Source organism: Heliangelus exortis, chromosome 24, assembly GCF_036169615.1.
Source record: "Heliangelus exortis chromosome 24, bHelExo1.hap1, whole genome shotgun sequence".
NCBI classification, from domain to species: Eukaryota; Metazoa; Chordata; class Aves; order Apodiformes; family Trochilidae; genus Heliangelus; species Heliangelus exortis.
The window spans coordinates 2,123,169-2,141,512 of record NC_092445.1 but is presented as its reverse complement, the minus strand read 5'-3'; the positions used below and the strand labels follow the sequence as shown (position 1 = coordinate 2,141,512).

Sequence of the window (18,344 nt, the reverse complement as noted above, 5' to 3'; positions counted from 1 at the left end):
ATTCTCTTTTTTTCTATTCTCTTTTTTTCTATTCTCTTTTTTTCTATTCTCTTTTTTCTATTCTCTTTTTTCTATTCTCTTTTTTCTATTCTCTTTTTTCTATTCTCTTTTTTCTATTCTCTTTTTTCTATTCTCTTTTTTCTATTCTCTTTTTTCTATTCTCTTTTTTCTATTCTCTTTTTTCTATTCTCTTTTTTCTATTCTCTTTTTTTCCCCTTCCCCTCCTTTTTTATTTTTCTCCCTTTTTTTTTCCCCTTCCCCCTTTTTTTCCCCTTCCCCCTTTTTTTTTCCCCTTCCCCCTTTTTTTTTCCCCTTCCCCCTTTTTTTTTCCCCTTCCCCCTTTTTTTTTCCCCTTCCCCCTTTTTTTTTCCCCTTCCCCCTTTTTTTTTCCCCTTCCCCCTTTTTTTTTCCCCTTCCCCCTTTTTTTTTCCCCTTCCCCCTTTTTTTTTCCCCTTCCCCCTTTTTTTTTCCCCTTCCCCCTTTTTTTTTCCCCTTCCCCCTTTTTTTTTTTTCCCCTTCCCCCTTTTTTTTTTTCCCCTTCCCCCTTTTTTTTTTTCCCCTTCCCCCTTTTTTTTTTTCCCCTTCCCCCTTTTTTTTTTCCCCTTCCCCCTTTTTTTTTTTCCCCTTCCCCCTTTTTTTTTTTCCCCTTCCCCCTTTTTTTTTTTCCCCTTCCCCCTTTTTTTTTTTCCCCTTCCCCCTTTTTTTTTTTCCCCTTCCCCCTTTTTTTTTTCCCCTTCCCCCTTTTTTTTTTTTCCCCCTTCCCCCTTTTTTTTTTTCCCCCTTCCCCCTTTTCTTTTTTTCCCCTTCCCCCTTTTTTTCCCCTTTTCCCAGTACACCCCCTGGTTGGGCACAGAGGCTGCCCAATGTTATCTGTTTGTTTTCTACAAACACAGCAACTCCATGGGCTGAAGCTTCCCAGGAGATGTGTCTGCCTCTGGCTCAGCTTTGCAAGGAATTTTCAGCTAGAAGAGGGAGGCTGGAGCTGGAGTTGCTGCACTTTTGACAAATACATGAGCAAGGCAGTGATGCCTTGAGTGGCTCGGGAGACTCTTCTCTCATTGCACTAAATCCTGCTCTAGCAGTGAAGAAAAAAATGCACTTTTTTTCCCCCCCCTCCCTGAGCCATTTCACTGCTGTTTGTCACATCTGAGTGACAAGCACCTCAGAGGAAGGTCTAAAATCCAAACAAAAAAAGTGTTTGAAAGAAATGAATGTCTCTATAACACAGTAGAGAGGTTTATGGAAAGATCTTTTTAATGTGAAGCCCAGATATGGATCTGAACTCTATCTTGGAGACTTTTTTAGCAGCTGGTTGGGGGAGAACGGCCTGGCCTCCCAGTAAACGTTTCCAAGGTGTTTCCTGAAGATCTCGACACCAAAGCCCAGCCAAGCCCAGGCTGCACTGGGGGATCCCACCAGCCCAGGGTGATGTTGTGAGAGGAACAGGGTGGTCAGAAAGCCCCCTGGGACCCCTGAGCAGGACAGGGTGCTGGGGGGATCAGCTGTGGGGTGCAAGCACAGCCACTGCTGGCACTGGGTGCTGGTGGGGGATGAATGCTTTGGGTGAGGGGTGTTGGAAGGGCTGGGCTGGGCTGAGCAGGAGGAGATGCTGTTAGCTCCAGGGAAGTGATGTGTTGTGTTTTTGGGACTCTGGGCCCTGAAGCTCAGCAGTTTCACTGCTGCCTTTCCAGTCCGTGAGATGCAGAGGGAGCTGGGTGCAAGCTGTGGGTCAGGGGTGCAGCACAGGCAGGAGTTTTTTTGGCTCTGCTTTGGGTCCTCCTGCTGCCAGGGCAGTTTAGGGGTTGCTGAGGCTCAGGAAATGTGTTCCAAATGAGGTAGAGCTCCCTTTGCACCTCCTGAGCCCCTCCTGTGTGTGGAGCATTTTCCATCCCCACAATGCCTTCCCCATTTGTTTTTATCCCTGTGGCTTCTTCGTTCTCCTCCATCACCACGATTGGCAGAGGTGGATTTGGTGCTTGTGTACTTTCCTCGTGTCCCCATCCGTGACATCCCCTTGGCCTGGGGGAGTGAGGTGGTCCCCAGGATTGGTGCCGTGGGGTGGGCACATCCCTCAGCCTGATGGGCTGGGGTGGTTGTACCTCTTGTGCTGCTCTGGCTACAGGACTGTCCTGCTGTGTGGTGTTGCTGTGGCTTTCACTTTGTTGTCCCCCAGTGGGGTTGTAGTGAACGGGCTGCCCGTGCTAAAGAAATCCCCCTGGGTGTATTTCTTTCTGTATTAAACTGTGTTGGTCCCAGCCTGGCTCTCTCCATTGCCATTGTCACAGTGGGTATCTTGGCTCCCTGGTGCAGCCAGCAAGAATGTCTGAGGTGTCCCTGCTTGGAACCTCCCCAGTTTTATGGTGAAGGGGTGGGGATGATGAGGAGCTAAAAAAAGGCCTTTTGAGATTGAAGGGAATTCAGCAAATGTAATAAAAGGAGCTACCTGGGGAACTGGATGCCTCTGGGGGAGGAGGGATTCCAGAGTTGAGAGATGTGCTGAGATACAGCTACCTCCCTCTGCTTTGTGAACAGGCTTTTATTGTAACCTGGTGATGAAGTCCTAGATAAAAATAAAATCTGGCAGAAGACTTTTGTCAACTTCATCTTCTCCCAGCCAGCAGGTGGGAGGCAGCAAAAGCTCTTTAGAGATTTATTGTTGCTGTACTACTGGGTTCATCAGAATAAGAATAAGGATGCTGCAGTTCTGGGGTTTGCTTCTCCCTGTCAATAAGGGGAACAGATGCATTAAGGGGAAGCAACAAATTCACCATCTGCCACCAAATGTAGCCAAGGAATGTCCATAGGCCCCAGGGCAGCATCTCTGCTAGGGGTGTTCATTTAAGCAGAGTGTGTTCCATCCTTCCCTCCTGGAATGCCTTTCCAGTGCCCATCCTCATGCCTGCATGATCTTCCAACAGATGCCTGGAAGAAAAATCAAATTGCAGCACTGATAAGGCCCTTGTTGCACCAGTGAAAACCCAGGTAGGCTCACCCAGCCCTGAGAGGTCAGGATGTCCACGCTGCCTCTGATGTTCCTGCAAAGATGGCCCCAAACCCTTGAGTCACTCCTGGGGACCAGTGGTGGCAGTGGGGCAAAGGAGCCAACGGGTCATGGATAGACAGGAGGGGAGAAGGGGGAGGCTTGTGCCATTGGGTCTGTGATGTCTTGTCCTTGGTTTGCTGGAAACCTGAGATTTTGTTTCTGCTGCCTGTTTTCTGGGCTTTTTCCTTCACGAGTCATCAAAGGGCTTTGCAATGAGTCTGCTGTAAAGAACATGGAGGAGGAGGAGAAAGTGGAGGCAGAGCTGATGGAGAATTATGCTGCCACTCAGCTATTGTCAGTGCAGCTGTTCACAAGGTAATCACAGCCTTTGAACAGCAAGAACAGCTCTTCCCCAGGAATCCAGATGAATCCAGGATTTAACTCCAAGACTTTTAGGGGGCTTCTTACACCCTTGATGACCATGGCATGGTTGGGAGGCCAGACAGAATGTGGGCTCTGCTCTCCTCATGTGCATGGGGTGAACCATGACAGCTCCCTGCCTCAGTTTCCCCATCAACCGTAACAGAGATCAGAATGATCCAAAGGTAACATCAGGTTTGTAGGATAGTCCAGCTCCTTGCAGAAGACAAGCAGAAATCCAGGAATGCTCTGAAGTGCAATGAAACCCTTTACTTGGTGGGGATGTCAGCAAGCCCAGCAGCAGGACCATGCAAGCACAGGGCTGTCCTGACAGCCCCTTGGTGTCGGCCATCAGGGGTCCCAGGCTGTGCTCCACCACGTCCCTGCAGCACATTTTGTTCTTCCTCCTTTCTGGAGTGCAGAATAGGAGCCAACAAACGTGAACAAGGACCAGCAGCCATCCCAGGAGGCTAAAATGTCAGGGGCAGGGGACTTGGTGACAGGGTGACAGAAACACCCAGAGTTGGAAGAATAGATAAAGGGACCTGGTGGCAAGAGAACAAGCAAAGGGCATTTGCTATCAGCACTAGTGGGGCCGTGCCAGGATTTGAACAGCCTGAGCATCTCGTTCCTTCGACACCACTATTTATAGCAGCGTTTGCTGATGTCTCTGTCACCGGAGCCTAAAATGGTTCCCTCGTGTGCACCCGGGGCTCAGCCTGTCCTGCTCTGAGGAGGCCACCAACGAAGCAGTGACTCAGTGGAGTGTGTGTGAAGCTGCTCCTCACCCCACTGGTGGAGGAAGCTGGAGTCTCCCTTTGCCAAGAGGCAGCTCCATGCTGGGCCAGCTCCTTGGAAGATGCACCAGACGGTTTCTGTGGAAGGCCTGCAAAAAGAGTCAGTAAATAAACTCCCTTTCCACCCCACTTCTTCCTTCCACCCAGAACTGGGGCTTGCCCAGCTTTGGGAGCTGGAGATTTCCACAAGATGGTGTTGTTCCTTAAGGCAGCTGTGGGAATAGCTCTGTGTGTGGTACCCACATCGGTGGAAATAACCCTCAGGTTACTGGGCTGTGGCAGGGTGCAAGAGGGCAAAGAGCCTGTAACTGCAGAACAAATATGTCCCATTCCCTGCCTGGAGACAGGCCTTTAAAAAAAAAAAAAAGAAAAAAAGGTTTGTTTTCCCAGTTCTGGATGGGGGAGGAGATATCTGTGTCCTGGTGTTTTCCCATTCCTGCAGCCAAAGCTTCGTTACCAGGGCTGCACTTCAAAGCTTTGCTGGCATAGGACTGGGGACGTAATCCCACTGAGGAGAGTTGAGGTTTTTTTAAAAAAATATAATAATATAATATAAACGTAATCCTTGGGCACAGCATTCATTAGGATGGGACTTCTGCATATTATCTCTTGGGGGCAAATTGCCTGTTCATCCTTTCTGTGGTAAAGAAAAAAAAAAATTTAAGGCTTTTTAAGCTGGACTCAGTGGGACCTCATGTCCCCTCAGCCAGCAGTACCCACAGGCAGCCCAGCAGCTGGGACCAGCCCAGTGCTGTGGCTGTGTCCTTGTCACCATGGCCATTTGCAGTGGTTTCACCCTGCAGACCGTGTCTGCCATAGTGGCTGTGGGGACAATTGTGGTGACGAGTTGATGCCAGGAGAGGGTGTGAAGGGCTGCGTGGTGCAAGGGGGTGATGGCGGCTGGCTTCCCCCTCACCGGTGTCCCCCTCACCGGTGTCCTTTGTGGGCCAACCTGCTCCAAGTGGCACTGCCACCATCTGCGGTGCTGCCTGTTGTTCCTTCCCTCCCAGGCGGGTGCTTGGGGAGTGTGCATGGGCACCTCTGTCTCAGCAAAGCCCCGGTGGCCATCTTAGCTCCCAGGGCACCCTTCACGGGGTACGTCCTCCATGGGGAAAGGCAGCTGTTGGAAATCCCACCAAGCTGGGAACGGAGGGGGTTTTTTTCCTTAGCGTCAGCTCCCGTATGGGGCACCGTGTCCATGGGTCCCAGTGTGGCACTGAGGTAAAGCCCCCATCTCGGGCACTGCGGTGCTGAGGCGGGGCCGCCATCTTGGGCGCTGAGGCAGGAGTGTCACAACAGGGTGGCCATCAAAGGCACCATGGCAAGGCAGCTATCTCAGGCATCTTGTCACCCAGGGTGACACCCAGGCTGGAAGGACTGGGGGGGCCACCACAAAGGGCATGGCTGGGGCACTGGGAGCCTTTTCTGCTGGCTGTATAAACAGGCTCCCGCTTCCTCGGCGGCCAAGCGGCCTCCTCCAGGTGCGGCTGGGAATCATTAGGAGCTTTTTGCGCTGGGCTGAGTGTGGGAACTGGAAGAGAAAGCTGGAGAGAGGCCTTCTTTCATCTCCCCACTCCCTCCTCCCCCTGTGTCTGCCAAGCCTGGCTTCCTTTTGAATCCTTTAGCTTGTGCCAAGTGAGGGAGAAGAGGGAGGGGGGATAAAGAGAAAAAGGGAAGAATTTAAAAAAAACAAAAAAAGAGAAGAAAAAAACTCCAACAAACCAACAAACCCACAGGAATGTGTCCAGGGATCTGGCTTCATTCAGCCTGCCGAGCCCTGAATACCCCAGCTCCTGCTCAGGGAGCCAGAGGGAGGGAGGCCATGGCTGCCCCTGCCACGGGGGCAGCGGGAAAACAAACAGGGAAGCGGCGTTTGTGCCGGGGCTGTTACCACAGTGACTGAGGAAGGGGCCATGGCTGTGAACCCCCTGCTGTGGGGCTGGGGAGTGCCGGGTCAGGGTGCCCCAAGTCTCACAAGGGCTCTTGGCATCTGGGCCAAGCCCGGGGCAACATTTCATCCCGGCATGGGGACATGGTGCCCAGACAGACGCCCTTGTGTCGGGGCTGTCTCGCAGTACAAAGGCGACAGGGCTGCTGGCGGGGAGGGTGGCAGGCTCTTTGGGAGGATGGTTGTTTTTTTGGGTTTGTTTTTTGTTTTTTTTTCTTTGACTCGCTGCCGACTTTATTCCCAGCAAATTAATAATTTCCTCTCGTGGCAACAATGCTGCCCTGTGTGTGTGTGCGCATCGCTGTCTCCCACTGCCCTCCCGACCACATTTCCCGCCCCCATTGCTGCCTACAGAGGGTCTGTGCTGCTCGCTGCAGACTTCCTCCATCCTTGTCCTCAGTTGGGCTCCTTCCAGCTGTGCGTCACTGTCAGATTTGGCCCAGCTGTGGTGGCCACCGCCTTGGGAGCATCCTGGCAGGAGCGCCGGGCTGTGAACTGATGATGTGAATGCTGGAGGTGGCCGGGGGGAAACACGTTGGGTGGCGGGGAGGGACGGCACAGCCCCAAGAAAGGAGCTCTGGGCCTCGGAGCCTCTTCAGCACAGCGCCGAGAGGAAAGGGAGAGCCAGCAGGCAAAGCAAAATTGCCACATGGAGCAGCCACCAGCGCAGGCTCCTGGAAACGCCTGGAATCTGTCGGATGAACCCACAGCTCTGAACAGGAGCGCCGACCGCCCCATAGCACCTGGCACTTCATCTGGATGTGGTATGTGTCACCCAAGAGCTCTTGCATGGCTGTGCATGCTCCCACGAGCCCACGCACTTGCCTGCTGGCACCTCTGTGCCATGGCTGTGCCCTGTGTCTGCCCCCTGTGCCTTCATTCCCTTCCCAAGCCCTGCAAATCCCTTCCCACACCACCCTGCCTGGAAACACTCCGGGCTGCCTGCGTGCCCTCCACGGCACAGATACCTCTGTCTTGTGTGGGCACACAGTATCAGGAGATCTTCTGGGAACTCAATCCATTCCTCTGGCAGCATTGTGTTTTGTTCCTTATTTATATCCCCCGGGGTGGTGCCACAGGTGGGCAATTGTTCCAGCTGACAGCCCGAAAGGCAAAGAAACAAGATTTAACTTCCTGCTATTCAATTAGAGAAAGTGAGCATTCATCACCAGCTGCTGGCTGCTGGCAGGAACAGACCCACCCGCCGCAGCGGGTGCAGGAAAAGCTCTCCTTGGTAGGAAAGCTGCTGCTGCCCTGGGCACGGCTGGCTTCTTGCATGGCTCAGCTGCCAGTACTGTTCCAAAAAGCCTCTAGGTAAGGCTGGATGCTTCCCCTCTTGCCCTGGAAGGGGTTTAAAGGAGATTGGGTGTTCAAAGCAGCAGCGTGGGGTGGGGGGACACTAATCAGGGAGCTGCCGTGCGAGGCATGCAGAGCTGGTGGTGCTGGAGGGGATGGCACCACAGTGGCTTCCCCCCAGGGCCAACCCAACTGCTGCAAGCTCAGCCTCTGCCTGAACTCAGTGAGATCCCTGACCCTCGGGCCTCTGTGGCTGAGGGCTGGCAGCTTTGGAAGCCCTTCGGACATGCACTTCTCCTCCTCTGTGCTTGAAGTTTGTCTTGACTGAGCCGGCAGATGCTGAGCAGTGTGTGGAGGGGCTGGGTATGATCCCTGTCCCTGCTGAAAGAGGACTTGAAGACTCCTTGTCCCTATTTCCCCACCAATACGTGCTCCTTCACAGTATTTTCTAGGCTGACAAGGGAGGAGAAGGCAGATACTACTGCAAGCACCATGTCTGCTGACAACCTTATTTCCATCCACCCCTGTGCTCTGAGCTACTCATGAGGCACCCACTCACTGGGGCCTCATGGAAACCCCTGCAGCACCCAGGCTGCAGTGAGGAATCACGGGGCTTTTATGGGTTCCCTGGGAGCCCAAGGCCATTCCTGCCCCATTTCCTTTCCTCACTCTTTTCTCCTCCTGAGGCTGACCCAATTGGAGAAGAGTCTCCTGCTGCCTCCTCTCCCTGTCCCTTCCCCACGCCATCTGTCCCCAGCACAGCGACAGCTTCGCGGCTCTGCGCCGGTGGCGTTTTGCTCAAGGTCCTTTTGTGCACCTCTTCACTGGCTCTCTCTTTCTTTTTTTTCTTTTTTTTTTTTTTTAAGCCTTCTGTCTCCACAGGGACTCGGGGTGTCCTCCAGCCTGGTTGTGATCATCAGGGATACAGCTGGAAGCTGCTGCACCAAGCCACACGCACAGCTACGTCTTCACATGCCTACACGCACGCCGGCTGCCGTGCCAGACCTCGCCACGCTGTCACTCTCCCTGGCTGGAGAAGACAGACACCCCGTGGGGTAGGACTGAGCCTAGCACTGCACCTCGCACGAACATGGGGTTATTACCCCAGACTGGGAGGGTAACAGGCTGCAGCCAAGCCAATCACCAGCAATTAGCCCTTTTTGGGAACGCTGCGGAGGCTTTTCCGTGCGTGCCGGTGGCTCGTCCTCCTCCGCTTTGGATGTGATGTGAGTTGGACGTGCCAAACCACTGGTCATGGCTGAGCAAAACTTGGTGCCTTCTGTCATTTCCATGAGGCTGGGAGGGCGCAGGGAGGAGAAGGGGGGAGATGTCTGTGAATGCTGAAGGCACTTGTGTACCCCAGCAGCGAACACTCATGCTGTCATTACCTTTGCAATGCCATCTGGCCAGCAGCAATGCAGCTAGAACCAGGGCTGTGTGCAGAAGAGCATTTTACAACAGAAAGCAATTAACCGAATAAAGCCCTTTTAAAAATCCAGTAATTAAAAACAGTCCCTCCCCCTTGTTTTCCTTTTAAGCTGAAAGTTGCTGTTTACTCATTTGCTTTACAAAGTGTGCCTTGTTGTGGCTTCAGAAGAAATGAAAGTTTGAAGTGGTTAGAGAAGAAAGGCTTCGGGGCTGGTGTGTTCCAGGCAGGGTGGAGAGGCAGGGGCTCTCCAGCCTGGCTTGTTTGTATTTGTTCTTGTCTACTCACAAGATCGCTAAACACACATTTAACAAGTGGGGAAACTGTCTACCAGCCTGATCTCTCCCAGGGTTCATGAGAAGAGGTCTGGCACATTAGCATTGCTGGGGGAAGGGGGAGAACAGGCCTTTTGAAGGTTGGTGTTTGAGGGAAGGGCTCCTGGTGCAGCCCAAGTCACAAACAAAGGCATTGTGTTCCCTGGGGACTGGCCCCGGGGGAAGGCCAGGGCCTCACTTCACGATGGCTTTTCCCATCCCAGCTCCTCTTGATGCTTTAGCACGAGTGAAGCCTCAAGGGCATCTGTGTCCTTCCAGCCCCAAGGACAGGAGCAGGGCTGGCACCTCCAGGGTCTGCTCAGCCCTTGACAGCCTCACCACAGCAGAGAGGACACCCCAGCAGCCTGCCCTGTCTGCATCACCCTGCCCAGGTCCCACGACGAGGGAGGAGCAGACCTGTGTCCTCTGTCAGTAAGTTCTTCTCTGTATAGCCCCAGGGGAGCCCTGACCTTGGTTTGGGGTGTTGGATGAGCCAGTAGCCCCAGCTGTCAGCAGGGCTGGTGCAATATTAATTATCACTCATCACTGCTTCTCTGTGGAGTGCCCAGTGTGTTAGCATCATTATGGGTGGGGAAACTGAGGCATATCAAGGGCAGTCAGGACTAAAATGCTGCCATCAGCTGACTCTGGAGCAGGAAGATGATCCTGTCCCTCGCTGTCCTCCACCCTCCTGACCTGGGGAGACAGTGACAGAGCCACCATACTCCTGGCATTCATGGCTGTGTGTCCCCAGCCTTTGGGGGACAAGCACCATCCTACGGGCCAGAAGCTCTTGCAGAGGGGACAGCACCTCTGAGGTGTCCTGGCTGCCAGCCCAGCAGGTGCAGCCTCCTGGTGCCCCATCCCACGGGGTTTGTGTGGTTGCCCAAGCTCAGACTGTTGCTGCAGGGCAAGAGGTGTGAGGACACAGACAGCAGGGCAGCACCGAGTTTCAGTCGGGCTCAGAGCAGATAGAAGATCTGCCCTGTCCCAGCCTGGGGAAGGGTGAGGCCGTGGGTTTGTGGGAAAACGTTGTTTTTCCCTCCCCTGGACTGCCCCCAGCGATCGGCTGGGCCGGCTCTGAATTGCGTGGGCCGGGGAAGTGGGGGGGGAGTGAACAATTGTGGTGCCTCTGGCTTGGAGCGGAGCCACGGCAAACAATCCTCTCCTGGCCCTGCTCCAGATCTGACAAAACACCGAGGTGATATCGTATCCCTACCTACACGCTTTCATCCCAAATCACCTCCCCAAAGCCCTGCGTGATTCTCCTGCCTGTGATGAATCTCTCTGCTGAGCCACAGAACAAGACAGCCCATCCGCAGCACTGCAGCCAGGAATCCCATCCAGCATCCCCGCGAGGCCTCTGCTTTTGAAATTACAGCTGTGGATCTGGCAACCAGTGGTGGGACCTGAGGTTAGGAGGTGATGTTGACTGAAGACGTGTGGACAGGGCATTCCAGGCATGCACGGGGTTAAAGCAGAGGTGTCAGTTCACAGGGAGGTAACAGATACCTCCTGCTCTTTGCTGCCTCTGGCTTTCCAGAAGCCTTACCCTCCCTCCCACATTCCAGCTGCTGCAGCTTTTCACAGCTGGCTGCTCTCTGGGGACATTTCCCAGAGCAGGAGGGAGAGAGGAGGCAGAGGCCGTGGTCCCAGTATGGGAGGGGGGTGGGTGGCTGGTCTGGTCTGGTCTTTCTTCCCCCTAGGGAATTTTGGGCTGGAGCTTTTCACCCCCAGGAGAAAGCTGGCACAGGCAAACCTGGGCAATCCCAGGTCCCTGGCAGGGATCCACCCACAGCTCTGGCCCGGAGAGTTTTTCCTGCTGCGGAGGAGGGACATCAATCTTTGCAGCTCACTTATTCCTCCAAAGGAGGGTAGACAATTAGTGCTGGGTGTGATGGATGGCTTAGCCCTGTCCTCGTGACACCCATCCCCTGGAAACAGCTCCCACCACCCAGAAGGACAGCCAGCTCTAACAGGGGATGGCTCTTGGCTGCCTCCAGAGAGCCCCGGAGGGTCTCACCAGGGTCTTGGGGACAGGGACAGGCACTGCAACAATGCTTGCTGAGTTCCCAGAGACAGTACAGGAGGGGAAAAAGCCCTGAACACTGAGCCAGGGTCAATAATTCAGGGCCTGGGGAGAGTTTTCTTCTAATAATTCCCAGGCTTGGCTGCAGCAAAGCCTGTAGCTCTCCTGGGAAGAGCAGATGGGCTCTGGGTAGGGGTTGGTGACCCTCTGGTTGTGGTTCTGAGTTTGGGGACAGGTTTTGCCACTGTGAGAAAGCGTAACTGTGGGAATGGCTTGAACGGGTGGGAGCCAAGCAGGCAGCAGGAACCCCATTCCTGCACTTAGACCCCATTTCCCCTGCCTCACCCCTTGTCCAGGTCCATCTGCCCACCCTCTCCCATGAGATGTGGGCCATGCTCACTGGAACCTGACTTCCCTCCCGTGCAGATAAACTGCTTTAATCCTTCCCTCTCCACTGAACCAACCTGCCAGGGGTCTCAGCCCTGTCTCTGCTCAGATCCTGGGGTGGTTCAGATGGCCCTCACAATCCCCTGGGCTTGCTGGGGATGATTATAAATGACTCTCCAGGAGCACAGGCTGGAAAACGGATCCAATTACAGGAGAAGTGGGTTTTGGGGGCCCCTGCTCTGTTCATAATGAAGTGTAATCCTAGAAAAACATGTTGCCAATTACACTTCAATTGAACCCAGATAATGATGCTTAGACAAGGCCCAGAAAAGACTGAGTCTGGACAGTGAATTCCTTTCTAATGGAGAAGAAAAGTGTTCCTCTGTGGCAGGTCTGGGCTCTGCTGGGTTCAGGCTCAATGTGATATGAGCAAGAGCCTGAAATAACCAATCTCTGGATCCCATTTAAATGGTTTTATCAGTAGAAAGGGTATTAATCTCTCAAAAACACATGTTTATGGGAAGTTTAGTTTGGAGATGTATGTATTTTTAACCGAAATCACTTTGGAAAGGGAGGAGGAATAGGTCTCACAATTGCAAAAATAACACATTGCTAATTCTTCTGGTTCAAAGTAACTTTTCATTTTGAAATGTAAGCTAACAACAGCTCGGTTTCTTGACCAGCTTTTATAGTGAAAATTAAAACAAAACATCAAAATTATAGAAACAAAGTGCTATAACCTAAAGCAAATGTTTTATTCTCATTCCTTTTGGGGTTAGCAAACACTTCTGCAACATCAGCCTTCCACTCCACTGTGGGGTGGCTGGTCCAGGTCTCTGTTGTTTTTCTTTGGGAGGGAGAATGGTGTGGTTCAGCCTCAAAAAATCTTGAGGGGGTTGGGGTTCGAGTTGTGCTCAACCTCTGTGTGCTGGGCTGGGGCAGGAATGGGTGAAGGGTTGGAGGCATTTGGTTTTTATGGAACAGCTTGCAAGGGTTCAGAGACATCCCGGGGTTGGTGGGTGTGGGGTGGGTGAGCTGGCAGAGATGGCTGAGGCAGATACAGAGCATCCAACCATGCACTCAGGTGCCTCCCCACACGGGAGAGGGCTGGTGGGGTGGTTTGGCTGGCCCGAGTGAGGATGGGCTGTTATCAACACCACACTGCTTTGCAAAAGGCTTTGGGAAACCCACGTGCTGCCAGATCTCAGCGCTGATAATTTTTTTTTTTTCAAAATAAAAGGCATTATTTTTGTACTGTGAACCTCCACTTCAACGCTCTCCCTCTTCCCCCCCTCCCCTCTCTTTCTCTCCCCCACACACACAGGGTTTTGGGGTTTTTTTTTTTTCTGCCTTGGGGGATTTTAGCAGCTCAGGGCTCTGAACAACAGACTCCTACCTCCTTCTCTCAAGCTCAGGAAAAGCGAGATGCTCTCTAGATGCTGGGCTGCAGGGCAAAGTTTCCAGCCTTAGGGAAGGAGAGAAGAAAACACCAATTCATCTTAGTGTCAGAAAACTTCAAGTTGGGATTTTGGTGGGTTTCTTTTACAGGGTAGGTCTCGAATGCCCTGGCAAGTGCCATCAGCTGGCACTTGGAGAAGGCTGGGAAGCTGTGGGAGCGTGGCAGGGAGCCGAGCTCCTGGTGGGACACACCGTGGCACGATGCTGGGGTGCAAAACCCATCGTGACACCTCCGAGCGTGGTGCCACGGTTGCCCTCCCGGCCCTGGGCCGTGGCCACCGGTTATTAATCCCAGGCGAGGGCCCTTTGAGCGGCGTCCTCAAACAGCACCGCGCTTCCAAGGAGCTGGTTTCCATCTGAATCATAAGAAAAAAAAAAAAAAAAAGGAGAGAGGGGAAAAAAAAAAAGAAAAAAAAAAAAAAAAAAAAAAAAAAAAAAAAAAAAAAAAAAAAAAAAAAAGTGCCTGCGCCGCGCAGAGCCGGGCAGACATGTGTGTGCGTGTGGGGCTGGATGTTGATTTTTCCCTGAAACAACTCAAGGCTTTATCAGTCCCATCTCTTTCCCACGGTTTTCTGTTGCCAGTGAGGTCACTGGTCCCTTTAAACTGGGGCTGAGGCCAATGTGCAGCGGGTGGAAGGGGGGCCGTGGGGAGAAGGGGGGCCGTGGGGAGAAGAGGAGGAGGAGGAGGAGGAGGGGGGGGTGGGCATGAGACGGTTCACACAGACTGTTCCTTTTACAGGAAGACTTGGGATTTCGACCAGCGAGCGGGAGGAGGCGGCGGGGAGGGGGTGGGAAGGGTGGGGGGGGGGGCCTGGGAACCTGGGAGCGCCGGCGCGGCCGCGTAATCCGTCACTCCCGGGAGATGTCTCATTAACCCATTAACCAGGAGGTTGGGGACGTGCTGGGAGGAGAGCGAAGGGAGAAGCCGGGGGTGTGAAAGGCAGAGAGCGGGCAGGGGAGGAGCCGTGAGGCAGGCACTGGGGCCAGCTCCGCCGCGCAGCCCGGCTACCGACAGCACTGCCCCGAGGACGGTGGGGAAGGGACAGCGGCGGCCTCTGGGGAACCAGGCGTGGGGCAACCGAACCGAACCCACCGGCTTCACTCCTAACCCACCCCCCCTACTCAACCCCCAGTGGGGACGCGGCCGCCCGGAGCCGGCTGCGAGGATGAAGCGGCTGTGCGAGGAGAGCTCCTCCGACACCGAGTCCGATGGCACCATCGACGTGGGCCGGGAGGAGGAGTACAGGTGAGGACGGACTCGTCTCACGGTGGTTTTGGGGTCTCTGGTGCCCGGGCAGCCCGGGCTGGAAGGGAGTCCCGGGCACCAGGCAGGGAGTCCCGGGCACCAGGCAAGGCGCAGCACCCTGCGAGCTCCTCCGGGGCACAGGACGGGGGAACGCCGGGCTCCTGTTCCCGGGAGTCGCCTGGCACCTCTCTAATTAACCCCTTTGGGCTGAGCCGGTCCTGCCCTGGGCAAGGACGGGCAGACTGGGTCACTCCGGTGTGTCAGTGTGGGCTGGTGCTGGCGTTGGGACCCGGCGAGGAACCCCAAGCCGTAACACGGGGTTGAAGACTGTGTTAGGAGCTGATTGCATCCCAGAAAATGCCTCCTGAAGCCAGAGCGATTGCCCGCTGGGGAGAAGGGCAGCTCTGATCCTCCTCAGGAGGAGCCCCGTGCTCGCAGGTCTCTGCACCTCGGGACAGGGCAGTGTCCCCCCCCCCCTCAAAGGCACCCGCCAGCTCCCTGCCTGCCGATGCATTCTACCACAGTCCCAGGGAAAGTGCGAAAAACCGAGGAGGTTTTGCATGAGAAACGTTTCTGCTCTGCCGGTGCATTTGGAATGCACCAGCTGGGGCTTTGATCTGAAAGAGGGAGCCCGAGCAGCCTGGGCAGCCAGCGGTGCCCCCGGCTCAGGGTGCATCTCCTGCATCTCTCTGCTCCATCACTGCTGGACTGAGGTTTCAGCTCCGGAGCTTTGCTGCTGGGTGAAACAGTGAAGTCAGGACCTCTGTGCTGTTCCCCAGCCGTGTCCTCGGGCTTGGCACCTCTGTCCCCTGGGCTGTGGGCACGCCTGGGCTCTGAGCAGCAGCACTGGGGATGAAGGGAAAGCTCTGTTATTTGTTCTCCCAAAAAATCGGATGCTTTTGAGCTCTTGTTTCAGTAGCCAAGTGTGTGTCCCCTGCCCTGCGTCCAGCGACGCTCCAGAGGAATTAATTCCCTTGGTATCCTGAGTGGAGAAGTTGCCCTGCCCAGTGCCAAGCTCAGGTTCTCATGGGACTAAATTAATGAGTCTGCTTCTCACCGATACTGTCACAGGCAGAGTGGGGCATGTCCAACATGTAATGTCCTGCACAGATTCATCAACCCCTTACAGAGTTCCCGAGTGCATCAGTATTTAACCTACCTTCCTGCTGCAGGTGAAATACACCCCACCTCTTTTTCTCAGCACAGCACACGGACTCTGTAGTACCCCAGTGCATGAAGGAGAAGAATTGTGATATTTTTTTATTTGAGTGAACAGTAACGAAGAATTTTGATCCCTTTCTGGGGCTGTTGCTGTGTTTGTCTTGTCAAGCCAGCGGTAGAATCCAGCAGTGCTGTGAGCTGGTGGTATTATGTACATATATATTATTGCTCATGTTAGAAGAGCTGGTCCTACCCTGACAAGTTTCCACCCCGAGTGCTGCAGTCCTGCTGCCTGATCAGGAGAAATGAAATGCTTCCAGGTGGGGAGTGATGAGAAGGGCAGAGGGAAGCAGCCGGGCTGTCTGGCCGGGGTTCCCAGCCCATTACCCATCCTCGGTCCTGTGGTTTGGCCAAACCAGTTTCCCTGTGGAGCAGGGATGAGTCACACCGGGTGTGAGGCTTGGTTCAGTGCGTGGAGCAAGTTTAGACTCTGGGGTCACTGCAGAATTGCAAGATACTGCTTTGTTTGGGTTTTTTTTGAGTTTTGTTGTTTTGTTTTTTTTTTATTTTATTTTTAAACTCTCTTTGTTTTTAATGAACAGCCAAAGCTACACTGGGAATTATAAAACCGAGCAAAGAGCAACGCAGAAATTTTTAATCATCGTGGGTTACGATGCCTTTTATGTGGTTCAAATCTGTCAAACATATTTTTAAAAATTTCACAGTAAGCTGGGGCTTTATATCCACATCTGGAGCTGGAGACTCCACATTCTTGTGCTGCTGGGTGAATTTGGTACCTACCCCCTGCAGGTCTCACACCCCCACACAGAGCCCGTGTTGGCATCATACGTGCTCCTTGCATGTGCTTTTTATGTATATTGGCCACGCGTGTTGGTACTTGTGAAGCCAGCCAGCACCTCTGCCCAGAGAAAGCCCACCCAGCAGACATTCAAATCGGGTACCTGTATGGAGATGAGCAGAGCAGTCAGTAGGAGAACGTGTTATTTCGTCTGATTGTGTGGAAAAACCACTTCTGAAAGCTCCTCACTTGGGCCTAACAAGATGTATTTTTAATGGGCTGAGTTTGGTCTAGTTTTTTTGGCTTGCTGTGCAGACAGCACTGTCTCTGCTGCAACATCTTTAATAGCCTGCTATTAAAACGCTCCATCAAACTGAAAAATGGTTTGATTTGATGGGGTTGAACCTAAATGCCCCTTTCCAATTTGGTGTGGCCGGGTCCCTCCGGAGCACTGTGCTGGCTGGGGTTGCAGCCGTCTGTCTCGCCTGTGTTAACAGCCCTGAGCCAGTCCTGTTTTCCAGAGGGAGAAATCCTGCTCCAGGGAGGTGGGAGGTGGCCCAGCTGGCCTCTCCCTGAACAGTGGGGTGTTTGCTCCGAGGAGTTTCCCACGCCTGGTTATCTGTCCTCGTGGAGACTTCACCACCATGGGGACCTTAGGGACTGAACTTTGCCTCCCTCTGCCTGTCTAGTGCTGGCCTTGGTGTCTTTAGCCTCACCCAGCAGGCACGGGATGGTTTGTGGGGCCCTTCTTAGAGATCTTCCTTGTGTCCTTTGTCTCTCAAGCACAGCTGCTCCCTGGGGCTGTCTGCCAGCACTGTCACCCTGTGCTGTCACCTCCTGCCAGGTGTTCCCCCTGCCTGGCTCCTGGCTCCTCTCTGGTTCAGGGGTGTCCCGTGCATTCAGGATATTGTGGCCCACCCCAAAAAATTGTGGCTGGTGAAGTGAGTCCCTGGGAAGCCCTCAGAAACCACATCAGCTCTGCTGTTATGAGCCTCCCCCTCACCCTGGGGAGCCCCCAGCCCTTTGCTGCTGCCCTGGGTGGGAGCTCAGGCTCTGGCAGCTCCCAGATGCAAAGCCCTGCAGACAGGGCAGGCTCAGACAGGAGAGCTGAGAAGTTTGCACATGGAGGGGAAAAAAAGGCCATGACTCTGGAGCTTGGGTTGCTGCTTTTCCAGCCCTATGGAGATGCCAGCATGGGCTGAGGTTGAAGGAGATGTGTGCCTGGTAAGGGACGGGCAGTTTGGTGGAGAAATTCATCCCAGGGAAACTCTCAAAGGGGAGAGGGTGGGTTTTGAGTCTCTGCTTGGCTCCCTGTCCCTGATTCCTGAGCTCTGTGTTGTGGGTAGAAATGAGATGGGAACCACAGAAGATGTTATTCCGGGAGGGGGGAACTGCAGATGGCAAACGTGTGTACAGCATATGTGCAGCAGAGGTTTTTTACCAGCCAACACAAGAAACGTTTCCCTCTTCTTCCTTCCCAGCCATGTTTCCAGGTCTGTGTCTCCCACTACGACGTCTCAGATCCAAGCCAGGAAGAAGAGGAGAGGGGTGAGTCTCATTTACACTGCCCAGGGTGGTTGTGCTGTGTGTCCCAGGGGTGTTAGGCTGCTCCCACCCGTGTGCCAGGGCTCCCTGTGCCATCACCCATGCAGAGAGGGGGGCTGTTGGCACGTCCTCCCTGTGGGGACTCAGTACAAAATCAACTTCACACCATTCCCTGCTCCATCTCCTGCAGAACTCTCCCTGCAGCCAACTGGAGATTATTTTTTTCCAGAGGTTTGGCCTCAAATCTGGCAGATAGGTGTGGAGGTGAGCAACTCCACCTGGGGTTATCACACCAGTGGGTTAGAGTTTCTTCGCTCAGCTTTTGCACTTTTTTTTTTTTTTTTTTTTTTTTTTTTTAACTTATATGGCCCTGTCCAAAGTGCCACTCTCAGCCTCCTTAACGAGAGCTTGAAACCTCTGAGCCCTTGACTTAATGACCATGGTTTCTTCTCCTCACTTGGAAATCTCCTGTAGATCATCGAGAAGCGGCGCCGTGACCGTATCAACAGCAGCCTCTCCGAACTGCGGCGCCTGG

At 53.7% G+C, this 18,344-nt stretch overlaps 1 protein-coding gene and 1 long non-coding RNA gene across 2 annotated transcripts in view; both read left to right on the top strand.

The window, feature by feature from the left end:
• The first annotated feature begins 5,010 nt into the window (after positions 1-5,010).
• On the top strand, positions 5,011-8,953 carry LOC139807158 (uncharacterized). The gene is made up of 2 exons (XR_011730481.1): positions 5,011-6,912; positions 8,311-8,953. It is a non-coding gene; the product is annotated as an uncharacterized lncRNA (long non-coding RNA).
• A 5,018-nt stretch (positions 8,954-13,971) lies between these two features.
• HEYL (hes related family bHLH transcription factor with YRPW motif like) overlaps positions 13,972-18,344 on the top strand; it is a 10,522-nt gene continuing 6,149 nt past the window's right edge. The window contains exons 1-3 of the mRNA XM_071768125.1: positions 13,972-14,304; positions 17,746-17,812; positions 18,284-18,344. The exon at positions 18,284-18,344 is cut by the window's right edge and continues 23 nt beyond it. Coding sequence (XP_071624226.1) covers positions 14,225-14,304; positions 17,746-17,812; positions 18,284-18,344 — 208 coding nt within the window. The 5' untranslated portion in view covers positions 13,972-14,224. The remainder of the gene's footprint in view (positions 14,305-17,745; positions 17,813-18,283) is intronic.